Source organism: Manis pentadactyla, chromosome 1 (genome assembly GCF_030020395.1).
Source record: "Manis pentadactyla isolate mManPen7 chromosome 1, mManPen7.hap1, whole genome shotgun sequence".
Classification (NCBI taxonomy): domain Eukaryota; kingdom Metazoa; phylum Chordata; class Mammalia; order Pholidota; family Manidae; genus Manis; species Manis pentadactyla.
The window spans coordinates 89,004,966-89,024,906 of NC_080019.1; the positions used below are offsets into that span (position 1 = coordinate 89,004,966).

Sequence of the window (19,941 nt, forward strand, 5' to 3'; positions counted from 1 at the left end):
TGAGGAATGAAACCAAGGGATTAAGGGACATATTTAAGATTTTGTATATAACTAAGCATCTCAAGGGATGCCTTTTCTGTTGTTCTAGTAAAGGAACATAATCCTTTTTTCTTAGATCCATGTATCTTGTGTTTTTATCCTTTCAAGTATTTGGTGTAATAGAAATACCAGTTCGTATCTTTTAGAAGTAAACACTCTCGTTGTATGTTGGTTTTTTTGTATTTTTAAACAGCAAACTCTTCTTCTAAAATCAGGTCAGGAGTTGAGCCTGAGTAATGAATAATAATAAGGTGGTTCATTACCATGACCTCTTTATATTGTCTATGTTTGAAAATTCTCATTTAAAATTTTTTAAACAGATGGGCACATACTGTAAATTAAAAATATTTTATTGGAGAATTTTGTGACACTTAATACAAGGACTATAAAAAGATAGAAATTATTGTAAAGAGAATTGAGGCATTCTGAAATATGAGTTGGAAGAGAAACTAATAGCTACATTTGAAATTAAATACTAAAAAAACTTACAATGATTGTATGTCAATTATATCTCAAAATTAGAGAAAACTGTCAGGTGGATTTTAATTTTTGGAAGGATTTTATATTTTGAAATACATTTTTATGTTAAATTTTTATAAAATTAAATTTATATTAAATACCACTGTTACTCTTTTCTTTAGGTCCTGGCCTGGCAATCAGAGTAATATGTGCTGAAGAACCTTATATTTGTAAGGACTTTCCTGAAACCAACAATATTTTGAAAATAGTAGCTGATTTTTCCACAAGTGTTAAAAAGGTAATAATTTGCACTGAATTTGTATATTATAGGAGATTTAAATAGACATGAATTATCAATACAAGGAATTGAATGGATTCTTGTATTTTGATGCTATAATTAATTTGAGATTCATTATTTGAAAATTCAGAGTAATTTAACCTTTAATAGAACTATAGGAGAAATATTCTACAGACTCTTAAATGTAGACTTCTCTTACCAGCTATGTAACAGATTGGATACCCTGAACACCTAAAAAATGCTGGATATGAAAAGGTGTTTTAAAGTACTTTATATATATTGTAAGAAAGTAAGGGAAGATGAGTGGAAGAATCTCCCAGTCCTTTTGTAGATTTGTTGCCTAAATCCATAATCTATGTGATCTGAAAGATTATAAGCTAAGAATTCTAATTTAAAGTGGATCTTGGTTGGTAGTGCTTCCAGGTTTCAGGCAAGAAATAATGTAAATTATCTTCAACTAGGGCCCAAAGAATTTCCATAGATAGAGTTCCAACAGACATGAACTTACAATAAAAAATTACAAAATATGTATAGTATTAAGGCACCATGAATGAGAGCAGGTGGAATAAAGCAGAACAAGACCCTCAAACATTTCTACTGGAATTAGCAGATAGACAATACAAACTACATAGAATTAAAAGAAGCAACTGATAATAAGACCAAGGTGTATAAGAGACTATCAAAAATGACTGGGCATCTTTGAAAAAAAGTAAGTTCTAAAAATGAAAATAACTGAAATTACAAACAGCTAAAAAGAAAATTAGTGAATTTGAAGATAGATATTAAGAAAGTCAATTTTAGCATATGTCTAGAAGGAGATAATAGGCAAAAGTATTTGAATTCTTCCATACTGGTGAAAGATACCATGCCTCATCAGGAAACATCACACATCTGGATCAGGATAATGGAAAATAATTTGACACCTAGTGGCCATACCTAGCAAAACTGTGGACTGCCAAAGCCCCTGCAGGGAAAAGACCCATTACTCTACAAAGGAAAGACTTATTATACTGTTAGCAATGGCAAAAGCAAGAAGACTTCAAAGTGCCAAGAGAAAAAATTGTAAACAATAGTCAACAGATAAACTGTCTTCTAAGAACTATCACAAAATAAAGACTTTCAGATAAACAGAATTTACTACCATCATCCATCACTCAAGAAGCTAAGGCACGTACTGGGATTAAAGATGGCAGCATGAGAGGAGAGACACAGGCTTCCTCCTAAAACTGGATACAATTAGAAAATTTAATTGGCACAGCTAATCCTCAGAGAGCAACAGGAAAGAGGTCAGCGACAGACTGCACACACCTAGAGAAAAGTGCAGACCTCACTGAACGGGGTAACGTACCAGAGCTGTGGCTCTGCAGGACCTGAGCCCCTCCCCCACCCCTGCTCACCAGCGGGAGGAAGACAAACGGAGCAGGGAGGGAGTGGAAGGCCTGGGACTGCTGAATACCTAGCTCTGGAGATCTGCGCTGGGAGCACAAACCTACATTTCATGGTGCTTTCATGAGACTCGCGTGACTACTGGGTTGGAAAGTTAATACAGGCAGAGTTCCTGGGGAGACTGGGATTCCAGCTGCTTGTGGAAAGCAGGGATCCATATCTGGCTGCTCTGGGACAAAAACATACCTGTGTGACCGGCCTACTGGCTCAGGCAGTGAAAACAGGCACAGCAGCTGGGAGGCGGGGAACAGCTTTTTCCTCCCGGCAGACACCAGTACTGCTACCCTGCAACCTCTGACATTGCTTCAGGGGCTGAGCAGCTCCAGAGACTACAGCTTCTGGACACTAGAGGGCACCATATACAAACATGAAACACCAAAGGAACCTTGTCCAGAGTAAAATTATTAATACAACTCCCGAGAAAGATTTAAATGATATGGACCTCGTGACTCCTCCTGAAAGGGAGTTCAAAATAAAAATCATCAACATTATAATGGAGGTATGGAAAGATATCCAAGAACTCAGGAATGAATTCAGGTCAGAGATCCAATGATTGAAGAGCACAATAGAGGGTATTAAAAGCAGGTTGGATACAGTAAGGAGATAATAAATGAAATAGAAACTAGAGAAGAGGTATACAAAGAAGCTGAGGCACAGAGAGAAAAAAGGATCTCTAAGAATGAAAGAATATTGAGAGAACTGTGTGACCAATCCAAGTGGAATAATATTCACATCATAGGGACACCAGAAGAAGAGAGAGAGAAAGGGATAGAAAGTGTCTTTCAGGAGGTAGTTGCTGAAAAGTTCCCCAATCTGGGGAAGGAGATAGTGTCTCAGGCCATGGAGATCCACAGATCCCCCTATACAAGGGACCCAAGGAAGACAACACCAAGACACACAGTAATTAAAATGGGAAAGATCAAGGATAAGGACAGACTGTTAAAAGCAGCCAGAGGCAGAAATAAGAAGATCACATACAAAGGAAAGCCCATCAGACTAACACCAGACTTCTCAGCAGAAACCTAACAGGCCAGAAGGGAGTGGCATGATGTATTTAATGCCATGAAGCAGAAGAGCCTGGAACCAAGATTACATTATCCAGCAAGGTTATCATTTAAATTTGAAGGAGGGATTAAACAATTTCCAGATAAGCAAAAGCTGAGAGAATTTACCACCCACAAACCATCTCTACAGTCTATTTTGGAGGGACTGCTATAGATGGATGTGTTCCTAAGGTTGAGCAAATGCAAAATTAAATTAACTATCCTCAAAGTCAATCAAGGAATGTACAAAAAGTACAGAATTTGATACCTAATATATAAAGAATGAAGGAGGAAGAAAAAGGAGGAGAAATAGAAAAGAACCTTTAGATTGTGTTTGTAACAGCATACTAAGTGAGTTAAGGTAGACTCTTAGATAGTAAGGAAAGTAACCTGGAACCTTTGGTAACCATGAATCTAAAGCCTGAAATGGCAATAAGTACATACCTATCGATAATCACCCTAAATGTAAATGCACCAATCAAAAGACATGGAGTCATTGAATGGATAAAAAAACAAGACCCATTTATATACTGCTTACAAGAGACTCACCTCAAACCCAAAGACATGCACAGACTAAAAGTCAAGGGATGGAAAAAGATATTTCATGCAAACAACAGGGAGAAAAAAGCAGGTGTTGCAGTACTAGTATCAGACAAAATAGACTTCAAAACAAAGAATGTAACAATAGATAAAAAAGGACATTACATAATGATAAAGGGCTCAGTCCAACAAGAGGATATAACCATTATAAACATATATGCACCCAACACAGAAGCACCAGCATGTGTGAAACAAATACTAACATAACTAAAGGAGGAAATAGAATGCAATGCATTCATTTTAGGAGACTTCAACACACCATTCACTCCAAAGGACAGATCCACCAGACAGAAAATAAGTAAGGACACGGAGGCACTGAACAACAAACTAGAACAGATGGACCTAATAGACATCTATAGAACTCTACACCCAAAAGCAGCAGGATACACATTCTTTTCAAGTGCACATGGAACATTCTCCAGAATAGACCACATACTAGGCCACAAAAAGAGCCTCATTAAATTAAAAAAGATTCAAATCCTAGCAACCAACTTTTCAGACCACAAAGGTATAAAACTAGAAATAAATTGTACAAAGTAAGCAAAAAGGCTCACAAACACATGGAGGCTTAACAACACGCTCCTAAATAGTCAGTGGATCAACGACCAAATTAAAATGGAGATGCACCAATATATGGAAATAAATGACAACAACAACACAAAGCCCCAACTTCTTGGGTGCAGCGAAAGCAGTCTTAAGAGGAAAGTATATAGCAACCCAGGCATATTTAAAGAAGGAAGAACAAACCCAAATGAGTAGTAGTCTAACATCACAATTATCAAAATTGGGATAAGAAGAACAAATGAGGCCTAAAGTCAGCAGAAGGAGGGACATAAAAAAGACCAGAGAAGAAATAAACAAACTGAGAAGAATAAAAGAATAGAAAAAGTCAATGAAACCAAGAGCTGGTTCTTTGAGAAAATAAACAAAATAGATAAGCCCCTAGCCAGACTTATTAAGAGAAAAAGAGAATCAACACACATCAACAGAATCAGAAATGAGAAAGGAAACATCACGATGGACCCAACAGAAATACAAAGAATTATTAGAGAATACTATGAAAACCTATATGCTAACAAGCTGGGAAACCTAGGAGAAATGGACAACTTCCTAGAAAAATACAACCTTCCAAGACTGACCAAGCAAGAAACATAAAATCTAAACAAACCAATTACCAGCAAAGAAATTGAATTGGTAATCAAAAAACTACCCAAGAAAAAAACCACGGGCCAGATGGATTTACCTCGGAATTTTATCAGACATACAGAGAAGAAATAATACCCATTCTCCTTAAGGTTTTCCAAGAAATAGAAGAGGAGGCAATCCTCCCAAACTCATTCTATGAATCCAACATCACCCTAATACCAAAACCAGGCAAAGACCCCACCAAAAAAGAAAATTACAGACCAATATCCCTGATGAATGGAGATGCAAAAATAATCAACAAAATATTAGCAAACCAAATTCAAAAATACATCAAAAGGATCATACACCATGACCAAGTGGGATTCATCCCAGGGATGCAAGGATGGTACAACATTCGAAAATTCATCAACATCATCCACCACATCAACAAAAAGAAGGACAAAAACCACATGATCATCTCCGTAAGTGCTGAAAAAGCATTCGACAAAATTCAACATCCATTCATGATAGAAACTCTCAACAGAATGGGTATAGAGGCCAGGTACTTTAACATAATAAAGACCATATATGATAAACCCACAGTCAACATCATACTGAACAGCAAGAAGCTGAAAGTTTTTCCTCTGAGATCAGGAACAAGACAGGGATGCCCACTCTCCCCACTGTTATTTAACATAGTTCTGGAGGTCCTAGCCACGGCAATTAGACAAAACAAAGAAATATAAGGAATCCAAATTGGTAAAGAAGTCAAACTGTCACTATTTGCAGATGACATGATATTGTACATAAAAAACCCTAAAGACTCCACTCCAAAACTACTAGAACTAATATCAGAATACAGCAAAGTTGCAGGATACAAAATTAGCACACAGATATCTGTGGCTTTCCTATACACTAACAATGAGCCAATAGAAAGAGAAATCAGGAAAACAATTCCATTCACAATTGCATCAAAAAGAATAAAATATTAGGAATAAATCTTACCAAGGAAGTAAAAGACCTATATCCTGAAAACTATAAGACACTCTTAAGAGAAACACTCAAAGAGGACACTAACAAATGGAAACTCATCCCATGCTCTTGGCTAGGAAGAATTAATATCGTCAAAATGGCCATCCTGCCCAAAGCAATATACAGATTTGATGCAATCCCTATCAAATTACCAACAATATTCTTCAACGAACTAGAACAAATAGTTCAAAAATTCATATGGAACCACCAAAGACCCCAAATCAATCCTGAGAAGGAAGAATAAAATGGGGGGGATCTCACTCCCCAATTTCAAGCTCTACTGCAAAGCCACAGTAATCGAGACAATTTGGTACTGGCACAAGAACAGAGCCACAGACCAGTGGAACAGAATAGAAACTCCAAACATTAACCCAAACATCTATGGTCAATTAATATATGATAAAGGAGCCACGGACATACAATGGGGAATGACAGTCTCTTCAACAGATGGTGCTGGCAAAACTGGACAGCTACATGTAAGAGAATGAAACTGGATCACTGTCTAACCCCATACACAAAAGTAAATTCGAGATGGATCAAAGACCTGAATGTAAGTCATGAAACCATAAAACTCTTAGAGAAAAACATAGGCAAAAATCTCTTGGACATAAACATGAGCGACTTCTTCATGAACATATCTCCCCATGCAAGGGAAACAAAAGCAAAAATGAATAAGTGGGACTATTATCAAGCTGAAAAGCTTCTGTACAGCAAAGGACACCATCAATAGAACAAAAAGGTATCCTACAATATGGGAGAATGTATTCAGAAATGACAGATCCGATAAAGGCTTGACATCCAAAATATATAAAGAGCTCACGCACCTCAACAATCAAAAAGCAAATACTCCAATTAAAAAATGGGCAGAGTAGCTGAGCAGACAGTTCTCCAAAGAAGAAATTCAGATGACCAACAGACACATGAAAAGATGCTCCACATCGCTTGTCATCAGAGAAATGCAAATTAAAACCACAATGAGATATCACCTCACACCAGTAAGGATGGCTACCGTCCAAAAGACAAACAACAACAAATGTTGGCAAGGTTGCAGAGAAAGGGGAACCCTCCTACACTGCTGGTGGGAATGCAAATTAGTTCAACCATTGTGGAAAGGAGTATGGGGGTTCCTCAAAAAGCTCAAAATAGAAATACCATTTGACCCAGGAATTCCACTTCTAGGAATTTATCCTAAGAATGCAGCACTCCATTTTGGAGAAGACAGGTGCATCCCTATGTTTATTGCAGCACTATTTACAATAGCCAAGAAATGGAAGCAACCTAAATGTCCATCAGTAGATGAATGGATAAAGAAGAAGTGGTACATATACACAATGGAATATTACTCAGCCATAAGAAAAAAACAGATCCTACCATTTGCAAGAACATGGATGGAGCTAGAGGGTATTGTGCTCGTGAAATAAGCCAGGCGGTGAAAGACAAGTACCAAATGATTTCACTCATCTGTGGAGTATAAGAACAAAGAAAAACTGAAGGAACAAAACAGCAGCAGAATAACAGAACCCAAGAATGGACTAATGGTTACCAAAGAGAAAGGGACTGGGCAGGAGGGGTGGGAAGGAAGGGATAAGGGCAGGGAGAAAAGAAAGGGGGCCTTACAATTAGCATGTATAATGTGGGGGTGCATAGGGAGGGATGTGCAACACAGAGAAGACAAGTAGTGAGTCCACAGCATCTTACTACGCTGATGGACAGTGACTGTAATGTGCTTTGTGGCGGGGGGGGGGGAATTGGTGAAGGGGGTTGTCTAGTAACTATAATGTTCTTCATGTAATTGTAGATTAATGATGATAATAAAGTGAATATAGAAAGTAAACAAAGAAACAAACAAAGAAACAAAGAAAAGAAAAGAAAAAAATAATAGAAGCTAAGGCAGGAGTTTTCAACCGTGGCTGTGTGTATTAGAATCATCTGGAGGGCTCCTCCCTAGAATTTCTTATTTCATCTTGGATGGGACCTGAACATACCAAGTAATCCAAGTATATAGCTAGGGTTGAGAACCACTGGACTGGCTATGCGCGAAGCAAAATGATTCCAGGAGAAAGGTCTGAGATACAAGAAGGAATGATTAGCAAAGAAAATGGTAAATGGATGAAGTGAAATAAGCAAGGATTATATAATAAAAATAATCTCCAATTTTTGGTACTTATCAGAAATATTTTAGCAATATATAACTAAAATAGCGTTTAAGTTACAAGGGGATTGATTTGAGTTAAAGTATTAAAAAATGCTTGTATTGTTTGCCAGGAGGACAGAGAGACTGACTCTATTAAGTATCTGTATTAACACTTACGGGCACTGCTAAGAGAACAAAAATAGGGAGTGTAACTTCAAAACCAGTGAAGGAGAAATAAACAAACTGGGAGAAATAATCAGTTCAGAAGAATGTAAGGAAGGAGAAAACATTAAAAGTGGAACAAATAGAAACCACTGAACAAAATGCTAGAATAAAATCCATGATACCATTAACCTACAACTAACTAAAGACTAGTTTCTCCAGTTAAGACTAGATTATCAAACTAGATTGAAAAGTAAAATCTAACTATGGTCTGTTTACACAGGGGTAAAAGGAGGAAAACTAAAAGAATGAAAAACATAGACCAGTCAATAAACCAAAAAATAAGTAGGTGCTGGTAGATTAGTTTCAAACAAAACTGATTTTATAGCAGGAAGTTTTATTAGAGATGAGAGGGTTTGACTCATGTGACGTGTGTCCCTTGCTGGTGACAGAGGATTAAAGCCTTGTATGTAAATCTATTCTGTATTTCTTGTCATGATGTTTAACATGCCCAAGCACTCAGGAATGAAATTGTGGATGTACTGCATAGCACATACAGTCAACAAGAAATACCAAATAGAATATATTGCTATAATCCAATAAATGTAGATAATGTAAGGCAGTAATAATGATTCACAAAGGAGTGTATACCTCATTTCTTAAAATCTTAAAAAAATGTCTCTTTTTTTCAGCCACACACACTATTACAAAGAGTCAAAGCCTGCACAACAGAGGAGGATCAAGAGAAGCTGATGCAGATTACAAGTCTCCATTCACTAAATGCCTTCTTGCTGCCAATTAAAACTGTAGGTGTGCAGGTGAGTTGTGTGAATTCCCTGACCTGTGACATAATTTTCTGCAGTTTGTTCTTTCTACTAATACTGAAATAGGAATGACTTAGGAAAATGAAATATGAAAGTATATAGATGAAGTTTAGAAATGTAAAAAGGCAATATTTTATAGAAAGTTTATGGAGTAAATAAGGTTATAGGAACTAAATATTCAGGTGAGATTTTGTAGTTTTGGAACATCTGCTATCTCTAACCAAAAGTAAAAATTCAAAGTATGGTTTGCTGTAGCATTGGCTGGCTTGCTTCTGCCCTGAAGCCTAGGTACCAAGAGGTCATGTCCATATTTATCCCTCTTCATGTGAAAATATACTGTGGCTTTAGAGAAGTTTTTAATTGCAGGATAGCCCCCAGATGAACATGTTACACCATTAGGTCTTGTTCTTAGTTTGCATGTTTTTAAACCAGTGCCTCTGCCTCTTCAACATGTCCTCTGTCTCCTAGCTGTGACAACGTACAACTGACATTTTTTGTTTATTGTTCTGTCTTTGTAATTATAAAAGCATGTGAGGATAATATAGTTCTCATTTTTAAAATGTTATTTATAAATAATATTAAGTTCTCCTTTGTATTATGAGTTTCTGGGGAAAAACTTGGGAGGGTAGGGAAGAAGGAGGTATCTTTTCTATTATTTAGAGTTTGTAGTTAAGTGAAAACTAAAAGAGGTGTCAATATTTCAACTAAAAATGTTACGAGTGCCAATTATTGGGTTAATATGTTTATTATTGCCTCTCATACTAGAATTATGTGTGGAAAGAAATTAACTATTGTTTTCGGGCATATGTTGAATAAATTATTTACATTACGATGACACCTTATGTTTGAACTGATTTAAGTAGAATTTAGTATGGGATTTTAATTTAGGATTCATTTGTATTATTAGAGGAATATCCATATGTACTTTTATTCAAACATGTTTTTGTTTAAAAAACAAAACCGCTACTAATGGCGTCACCATGCATGAAATATTTTCCAGTCTGTCTTTTAACTTATATAAAAACCATTAACTATTTTTTTTTTAAATTTATTTATTTATTTTTATTGAAGGGTAGTTGACACACAGTATTACATTAGTTTCAGGTGTACAACACAGTGATTCAACATTTATATACATGATAATTCTAGGTACCAGCTATCACCATACCAAGTTGTTACAATATTTTGACTATATTCCTTATGCTATACATTACATCCTGGTTACTTATTTATTTTACAATTGGAAGTGTGTGTATATATATATATATATATTTTTTTTTTTTGTGAGGGCATCTCTCATATTTATTGATCAAATAGTTGTTAACAACAATAAAATTCTGTATAGGGGGGTCAATACTCAATGCACAATCATTAATCCACCCCAAGCCTAATTTTCGTCAGTCTCCAATCTTCTGATGCATAAAGATCAAGTTCTTACATGGAGTACAAATTCTTACATAGTGAATAAGTTACATGGTGAACATTACAAGGGCAGTCATCACAGAAGCTTTCGGTTTTGTTCATGCATTATGAACTATAAACAGTTAGTTCAAATATGAATATTCATTTGATTTTTAAACTTGATTTATAGATTTATATGTGGATACCACATTTCTCTCTTTATTATTATTATTTTTAATAAAATGCTGAAGTGGTAGGTAGATACGAGATAAAGGTAGAAAACAGAGTTTAGTGTTGTAAGAGAGCAAATGTTGACCATTAACTATTAGAACTGTATTTTTTATTTTCAGGGTGACTGTCGTTCCTACAGTTACGTATGTGGAATCTCCAGTAAAGATGAGCCTGACTGGGAATCTCTTATTTTCCTGGCTAGGCTTATACCTCGCATGTGTCACAACATTAACAGGTGTGTTCTGTGGGAACAGGGTAAGGTTTGTAAGTGGAAGGATTGTTTTTTAAGGTTTTTCTACTATTCTCACTATTGAGACTTAAAGGTTCAAGTGTAGTTAAGGGATGTACTTAGTCAAATTGAGCAGATATTGAGTAATATCTTGTGTTCTATTCCTTCATTGCAATGCAGTCATCTGCTAACTTAAAAAAAAATTTTTTTTTGTTTAAAGAAAAAATAGGAAGGATTTAATTTTAGTATAAAATATTAAAAATAGTGTTAACACATGTCTTCCAAATTAGCAGGTTCACTTGTTACTGGTTTTATGGTAACATGCTTTGTCCCAGAAGGATAGAAAAAAATATATACATGTTGTAGAATTATCAATAAGAACTTGATTAATAAAAATCCCAGGGAAAATCAAAGAAAAGAAATAGGCATATGCCAGACATCATTAATACATGTATAATTTATTTTGAATTGAGTTTTTTCAGATTCAGTTTGCCTTTCATTTGCACATTGATTTCTTGTGTTGGATATATTAACTGCTGATTTGCAATCTATGTGTAATACTCATTACACTGTCCCATATATGGTTAAAAAATCTCATTTGCATAGTACCAGATTGCTAATTAAATGTCCTTGTTTTACAATTGTTTACGCCTCAGTTTTCTTAATGGGTAGTTGACAACCAAAGAGAATTACTTGAGGTTTCAGTTTACTCAAATTTGATTCAGAAATTAGAAAACTACCTACCTGTAAGTATTCACCTAGGAGGGTGTATATAGTTCTATAACTGCCTGCTGGTATGACAAGGAGTCACAGGGAAACCATGTTTTTACTGTTGGAAACATGCCCATTAAAAGGCTTACTCAGATGAACCTAAAGACCCTAATATAGAAGTACCTTTAATACACCAAAAAAAAGTAAGTCATTAATAAATAATAGTAAATTTGTAGTTGCCTATTTCTAATCGAGATATTGTCTTAGTTAAAATAATGGTTCATAATTAATCTGGAGAATGCTAATACCTAAATAACCTTTATAGGTCATACAGAACATTCCCTTTCCCTAAGTTTGACTCTGCTGCTCTTTATATAATTAGTATATTTTCATTTCACAACCTTCTTAGAGTTTCATCATTCTTTCTTTTTTTTTTTTTTTTTTTTGCCAAAGGGCACTAATCCTTGTTTAAAATTTTATCTCTGTCCTTTTATATGCTGGCTCCTCTGTGATAATTGTCTATTCTCCACCCCTCCTGCCAACCACCACCCTCATTTGTCTCTCTCTCTCTCTCTCCTTTTCTAACCCTTCCACCCTCCCCAAAAAGAAAACACAGTCTAACAAACAAAAAGAGAGTTTTAAATGTGAACCTAGCAAGCCCTTAGAGAGTCTTGGTGAATTTTAGATTTCTTTGCTCAGGGTACTTTTTGGGAATTGGAATTTAAAATTAACATTTTTCCCCCATTTTTGCAAGTTTTTTTTTTTCTTAATTTGCATGATGGATAGAGAGGGACTGCTCCAGTTTTTATCTATACAGAGTGGAATAGTACATATTCCTCTACATTCCATGATCACTCCTGTCTGTAAGAAAAAAAACAAAAAGAGAAATTCATGGCATTCTTTTGCTTAGTTGCTTTTTCCTCTAAGGATAGTTTATGAACTCTAGGAACTATATTGTTTAGAAGTGTGATTTACTTCCTATGCATGGGACAAAAATCTTCCTGCTACAGTATATTTGGAAGAAAGCAGTGAAGTAGTTGGTGGTAGTGGTGGTTTTGATCTGATGCTGTTTTTTCCTCTATGTTTTGTTCCAAGTACATATTAAGAAAAAAGAAAAAACATTATTAAGCTTCACCATGGTAGTTGTCAAGAAGTATTTATTTTCTTTGCCAAAGACAGAGCTAAGGAAAAGGGATGGTTGTCTGCTGGCTGTAGTTGGAGTGAGGAGAGAAGGGTGGCACTCATGTCTATATCTTGACTACCTCTCATTTTCTGGGGGAGAGCTGTGTAAAAGATCCTGTAAACCTTGTAGTAAGATGCCCTTTGAGTTGTTATAATTATCTGATCCTAATTTCCTCAAACTATGTTCCAAACCCTACTTTTATTAACCTGCAGTGTATTTTCATATCTTTCAAACAGATACTTTTAACGTCAGTACTAAGTCATTCTTTTTGGAAGGAAATAGTAGTATACCAAGTTCTATTTTGATGACAATTTATTATAAAGTAGAAATGAAAATTTTTCCTTGGGATTGATACTCCCCAAAGTGGGGGGAAAAAGACTGAGTGGTCAAGTAAGTTTGGGAAATTTACTGTAACCTCATCTTGGAGGTTTCTAGTGTATGTTACCATATTACAGTTTATGGAGTTCTGTCATAAAACAGCCTGTTTATTTGTTCAATTCATTGTTTCTCTAGGTTTATGTATATTAATTTCCTAGGGCTTCCATAGCAAATATCACAAGCTGAGAGGCTTCGAACAATAGAAATTTATTCTTTCACAGGTCTGGAGGCTTGAGGTCTGAAATCAAGGTGTCAGCAGGGCCATCCTCTGTGAAGGCTCTAAGGGAGGACCCTTTCTTGCCTCTTCCTAGGTTCAGGTGTTTGCTGGCCATCCTTGGCTTGTGGCAGTTTAACTCCAATCTCTGTTTCCGTCTTTGTATGGCCCCTCCCTTGTGTATGTTTCTGTGTTTCCAAATTTCCCTCTTCGTAGAAGAACAGCAGTCATCAAATTAATGCCCACCCTGATCCTTTGTGGCTACATCTTAACTTTATTACATCAGCAAAGACCCCATTTCGCCTGTAGTTTCAGATGAACATGAAATATGGGGGATGCCCTTCATATATTTTATGAAAAGAGGATTGTGAAAATCACATATACCTTTGCACATTCTGAGATACTAGTATTCTACAGAATTCACTTTGAGGAAGGTTCATGGAACGTGGGCCCTTCTATAATTTTATATCCTATCCTTCCATTTGGGATTTGAAGTAGGTATAAGAAGGACCTAAGACTCAATAGAAAGAATGTTATTCTATGTGCCTTCCTCCTCATACTAAAATGTAATTTCTCTGTAATTTCTTTCTCTCCCCTTCTAGAGTTGTCTATATATTTGGCCCACCAGTTAAAGAACCTCCTACAGATGTTACACCCACTTTCTTGACAACAGGGGTGCTCAGTACTTTACGCCAAGCTGATTTTGAGGCCCATAATATTCTCAGAGAGTCTGGTACGTTGCTCATTCTGTTTATCACTGCATGCCCTAACTAGAATTTGGAAGCTTGACATTATGACTTCTAGTAGGAGGATGCAAGTTTTAATTTTTAGATGATTTCATGTTTATTATTTCTATGGATAGTTCTACGATACTGCCTTCTGTATAAAGTTTACTCACCTTTGTGGTCATTTGCAGACATGTGCAATACAGCATGAAATTTTGAGTTGCCCAAATCACATGTTCCCAGCTCAGATTTAACAAGGTTATACTCTACCCTGTTGTTTCATCTCTCTTACTGTAATCAAGTATGTCCTTTTGTAGTCTATTTAGTGCCATATTTTTTGCATTTTTATGGGTGATTTTACTATTTAACGTGTCCTGCAAGCATAGTGGTGACATGCTGTTTTATGTTCCAAAGCACAGGAGGGCTGTAATGTGCCTTATGGAGAACATACATGGGTTAGATAAACTGCAACCATGTGTGAACTGTAGAACTGTTGGCTGTGCATTCAGTGTTAATAAGTATTAAATAAGGTCTCTTTAAACAGAAGCACATATAAAACAAAGTTATGTTTTTTTTTATTGAGGTATCATTGATACACAATCTTACATTGGTTTCAGTTTCACAACACAGTCGTTCAACAGTTACCCATGTTATTAAATCCTCACCCCCCACTGGTGCAGTTACTATCTGTTAACATTGGAAGATGTTACAGAAACATTGACTCTACTCTTAATGCTGCACTACCATCCCCATGACCAATTTTATATATATGATTGAGAATTTCTATACCCATTTATCCCCATCACCTTACCCACCCACCCTGGCCCCTCTCCCATGGTAACCACCAGTTATTTCTCAGTATCTGTGAGTCTACTGCTGTTTTGTTTGTTTTGCTTTATTTTTATATTCCACAAATAAGTGAAATCATATGGTATTTGTCTTTCTTAGCATAATATCCTGTAGACCCATCCATGTTGTTGCAAATGGCAGGATTTCTTTTTTTTAATGGCTGAACAATATTGCATTGTGTGTATGTACCACATCTTCTTTATCCATTCACCTATTGATGGACACTTAGGTTGCTTCTGGATTTTGGCTTTTGTAAATAATGTGGCGATAAACATAGGGGTGCATATATCTTTTCAAATCAGGGATTTTGTTTCCTTTGGGTAAATTCCTATTAAGCTATATATTGATTGGTGATTGAAAATGTTGTGACCAGAGGCTTGCAGGAATCTATTTCCCCTAGGGGCAATGGTTCAGTATTTACTAATTCAGTATTTGCGGTGTAGGCCATAACTACCATGAATAATGAGAATCAGTTTTATATTGCTGCAGTCATCAAATTCTCTTTGTGATTGAGTTGATTTACAGTATAAGAGTAGCTGAAAAACAATACATGACGACAGGCCTGGCTGTGGTATGTGAATGCCTGTGATTTTAGATATTGTCTGGGATTTAGTGGAACTTGGTTAGAGTGCTTTTCCATGGTGTAGTGGTTGGTTCTACATGTTAACTTCCTTTCTCTAGGATATGCTGGGAAAATCAGCCAGATGCCAGTGATTTTGACACCGTTACATTTTGATCGGGACCCACTTCAAAAGCAGCCTTCATGCCAGAGATCTGTGGTTATTCGAACCTTTATTACTAGTGATTTCATGACTGGTATACCTGCAACACCTGGCAGTGAGATCCCTGTAGAGGTAATTTATATATATTTTTCCTAATGTACACCTTCAATAATTCATACATTTTATAATAGGGTAAATGGAATAGGCTATGACCATGTTGATATTTCTGAGGTCATAAGATAGGCTCCTATTTTTTTTTATCTCCACATAATTGATTGTTTAATACGCTGTAATAGAAAAAGATCTTAAATTTATTACACCCCTCCAGATGTCAGATTACTGTGTGAGAGTAACCAACTCAAATTAATTTTATCTAATCTTGCCAACATCTGCTTTATAAACAGTATTCTCTAAGTAAAGAAGAAAATCCTAGGAGTGAAGAAGAATATGTTAGAATTAAGAATGGGATTTGATGGCATTATGACCAGATCCTCATGAATTACTTAATGCTCTGCCTACTACCAATTCCATGTTTGACCTCCATCTCCCTCTCCTATTATCTCTCCACTAGAGTATTCCAAAGGTGCTATTTGCATAATAGCAAATGAAAATCAAAACAAGACTATTAGTTGGACCACTGCACCTGTACTTCTATTACAAGGCTTGAGTTATAGCTGGGTAGGTGGGTTGGGAATGTTGTTTAGTTCTGTTTTTCCTTAGGCTCAGATTTGCCTGGTCAAGTGACCAGGTCTTTCCTCCTGTACACTTGGCAGTGGTGATTTTTACAGTGTATTATATGCTATCTTGGTGGCCTGAGAGTTGTGTGGATAAGCCACAGATAATTTGTGAAGCATTAACTTAAACACATGAAATCACATGCTTCAATGGCACAGTAATGTTAAATTGCCATAAATGTTTCTAAAAACTTATTATGGACCATTAACAAACATAATGCAGACTGGCACCTGTTTGTTGACTGCACTTTGAGTAGTACTGAGTTTAAGTCACCTGAATCTCTAGAGGGAAATAGGTTCATTACATAAAATTAATCAGACACCATCCCATATACATAGAGGATGGTAATAAAATTAGGTTTTAATTGCAAATGCAAGCCTTCTAGGTCTAATGGACATGCATAGATCCTAGTTCTTCTATTTATAATCTTTGTTTCATAACAGGTGGTGTTAAAGATGGTCACCGAGATTAAGAAGATTCCTGGTATTTCTCGAATTATGTATGACTTAACATCAAAGCCCCCAGGAACTACTGAATGGGAGTAATAAACTTGTTCTATTAAAGTACTGTGTGCAGTTTAACTTGATTAGAAACCATTCCCAGTATTGATGTGTGGTACTGTGAAAAGAGGTCCTGGAGTGGCTACATCACATCTGAGTTCTCTACAGCAAAAATCTATGGCTTAAGAGCTGAGTTGGAGATAACTGCAAGGTACTGAAGAGTTTGTACGGGTATAATCAAGGCACCATCGCCTACACTCAGACACATTGACACTGCTTTTGCCTTTGCCTCACTTGTTCTTTATGTATGAACTCACTGTTGCTATTGATGCCTCTGTCAATGAACATGTTTGAAGGTGGGTGAGTTTGGTGGTAGTATTGGGCTTCTGTCCCCTTGCTAGTTTTTAAGAGCTGTTGGAAAATTACCCGTAATTACCAATATGACTGTGTGCATATCTGAGAATCCGAGATATTTGGAGAATCTGTTTCATTGTAAGTAACCTTATTCCTCCAAAAGTTGGGAGAAGGGATAAATATATCAGGTAGAGGTATAGCTGGGCTGTTCGAGCTGCTTCTGCAGGTCACTGGAGCTATAAAATGTAAGCTACTTTAAGATGGAAAACATCAGGAATTTGTTGAAGTTCTTTAGAATTTAATGTTATCACAGGCATGCAAGGAAGAAATTATGAGTGGTCTTAGTTTAAAATGTTTTGAATCATGTTCCACATAGATGCCATGTTGCTTGCTGCTGACCTGTTCACCAGTAAGGAGCTTTATCCATCCTGCCTTATATTGCCAGTTCCCATGGCCTTGCAGAGGAAGTTTCTGTTCTCTCCCCAGAAGAGACTGTCTGTGATGTAGCATAGATAAAATTTGAGCATTTTAATCTCATTTGGTCAGAGGGGCAGCTCTGAGAACACAGACACCATCACATTGTGCCCACAGCTTACAAAAGTATGCCTGCAGTTTACATCGTCTAGTACTAAAGAGTTGTAAAATGAACTTTCAGATATAATCTCTGTAAGCAGGTTTATTAACCACTGCTCAGAAGACTGTGATCAGTCTTGGTCCATGCAACGCATTGCCAAACCTTTTAATCCTCTACCAGCTGTAAGAGAAGATCCAAGAACTAGCGTGGGACTGGTTGCCACTGCCACCAGTTTCTACCAGATCTTTTATAACATTCATAAAAGCACTATAAAAATAGAACTAAGATTAAATTCTATAACCACTTCTCTCTCAATATTTCAGCTGGTGTTATTTTTTAAGATCATTACCATGTTTTTCTTTTTTCTGTTTTAAATTGAGGTATAATTGACGTAACATTAATTTCAGGTGTCTGTATTTTTCTTATACCAGTTCCATCTCAGGTTGCTGCCTCCTAATTTCAAGATCTTTTGTATTAATCAGGAACAAAATTTTGTTGGTATTTAGTGTTAGATGTTAGACAATAAAATTATACATGGCAGAAGTCTTTCTTTCATTCTTGCTGGCCCAAAGGACAAGTAAACTGTTGTGGAACCAGCAAGACAAGTGCTTCTGTCTATTGTAACAAATATCTGTACCTGAGACAAAAGAGTATTTGACTTCTATAAAACTCGAAGTGTTCATTTTCTGTGCTGTTGATGAGGTATTCATAAAGGCCCTTTGGAAAGAGGATATGTTAGTGATCTGGGCTTAACAGATTTGGAGGCATGTTATTTTAGAGCTGTAATAGACTATCTATAAATGGCTTACAAACCTTACAAACAAATACTCATGTGAAAAATTTCCTCATCTAGTAAATGTGTCTTATGATTTTGTATTCAAGCAAATAATAGGAATCTAGGAAGAACATATAGTCAGAGTTCCCCCCCCCCCCTTCAAGTATGTTCTACAGAAAACTGCTTCACTGAGATGGTCCAATATAAACAGGATTTGATGGTCATATAAAATTGGAAAGTGCTACTCACTTGTCCTGTCTTGAGGATTCATGGTATACATTATATTCAAGTCTCAGAAATTTTGAGGTTAACAATTGTCAGACATTTTTATAAAATTGATGTATCACTGATACACAATCTTATATTGGTTTCAAGTATACAACACAGTGGTTCAACAGTTACCCACGTTACTAAATCCTCACCCTCACTAGTGCAGTTACTATCTCTTGGCAAAGGAAGATGTTACAGAATCACTGACAATATTCTCCATGCTGTACTAGTATCCCCATGACCATTTGAGCATTTTAATCTCATTTGTCAGAGGGGCAGCTCTGAGATCACACACACCACCACATGTGCCCCCAGCTTACAAAAGCATGCCTGTAGTTTACATCATTTGAGAATTTTTGTGCTCCTGTATTACCCTCATCCTACCCACCCACCCTCCCAAAACCCTCCCCTGTGGTGACCACCAGTCACTTCTCTGTCTGTGAGTCTACTGCCATTTTGTTCATTTTCTTTTGTTTTGTTTTTAAATTCCATAAATAAGTGAAATCATATTTGTCTTTCTCTGCCTGGCTTATTTCTCTTAGCATAATATCCTTTATGTTCATCCATGTTGTGGCAAATAGCAAGATTTCTTTTTTCTTTATGGCTGAATACCATTGTGTATACCACATCTTATGCAGTCATTTATTTACTTATTTTTTTATTTTGGTATCATTAATCTACAATTACATGAAGGACATTATGTTTACTAGGCTCCCCCCTTCCCCAAGTCCCCCCCACATCCCCATTCACAGTCACTGTCCATCAACATAGTAAGATGCTGTAAAATCACTACTTGTCTTCTCTGTGTTGCACAACCCTCCCCGTGCACCACCCCCACTATACATGTTAATCGTAATGCCCCCTTTCTTTTTTTCCCACCCTTATCCCTCCCCTCCCACCCGTCCTCCCCATTCCCTTTCCCTTTGGT

General features: G+C 36.3%; 1 protein-coding gene across 1 annotated transcript in view; it reads left to right on the plus strand.

Moving 5' to 3' along the window:
* GMPS (guanine monophosphate synthase) overlaps nucleotides 1-17,103 on the plus strand; it is an 80,316-nt gene extending 63,213 nt beyond the window's left edge. Inside the window, exons 11-16 of the mRNA XM_036904137.2 lie at nucleotides 681-796; nucleotides 9,031-9,156; nucleotides 10,914-11,029; nucleotides 14,112-14,242; nucleotides 15,765-15,937; nucleotides 16,984-17,103. Of these exons, the coding sequence (XP_036760032.2) occupies nucleotides 681-796; nucleotides 9,031-9,156; nucleotides 10,914-11,029; nucleotides 14,112-14,242; nucleotides 15,765-15,937; nucleotides 16,984-17,085 (764 nt within the window). The 3' untranslated portion in view covers nucleotides 17,086-17,103. The remainder of the gene's footprint in view (nucleotides 1-680; nucleotides 797-9,030; nucleotides 9,157-10,913; nucleotides 11,030-14,111; nucleotides 14,243-15,764; nucleotides 15,938-16,983) is intronic.
* Nucleotides 17,104-19,941: the final 2,838 nt, after the last annotated feature.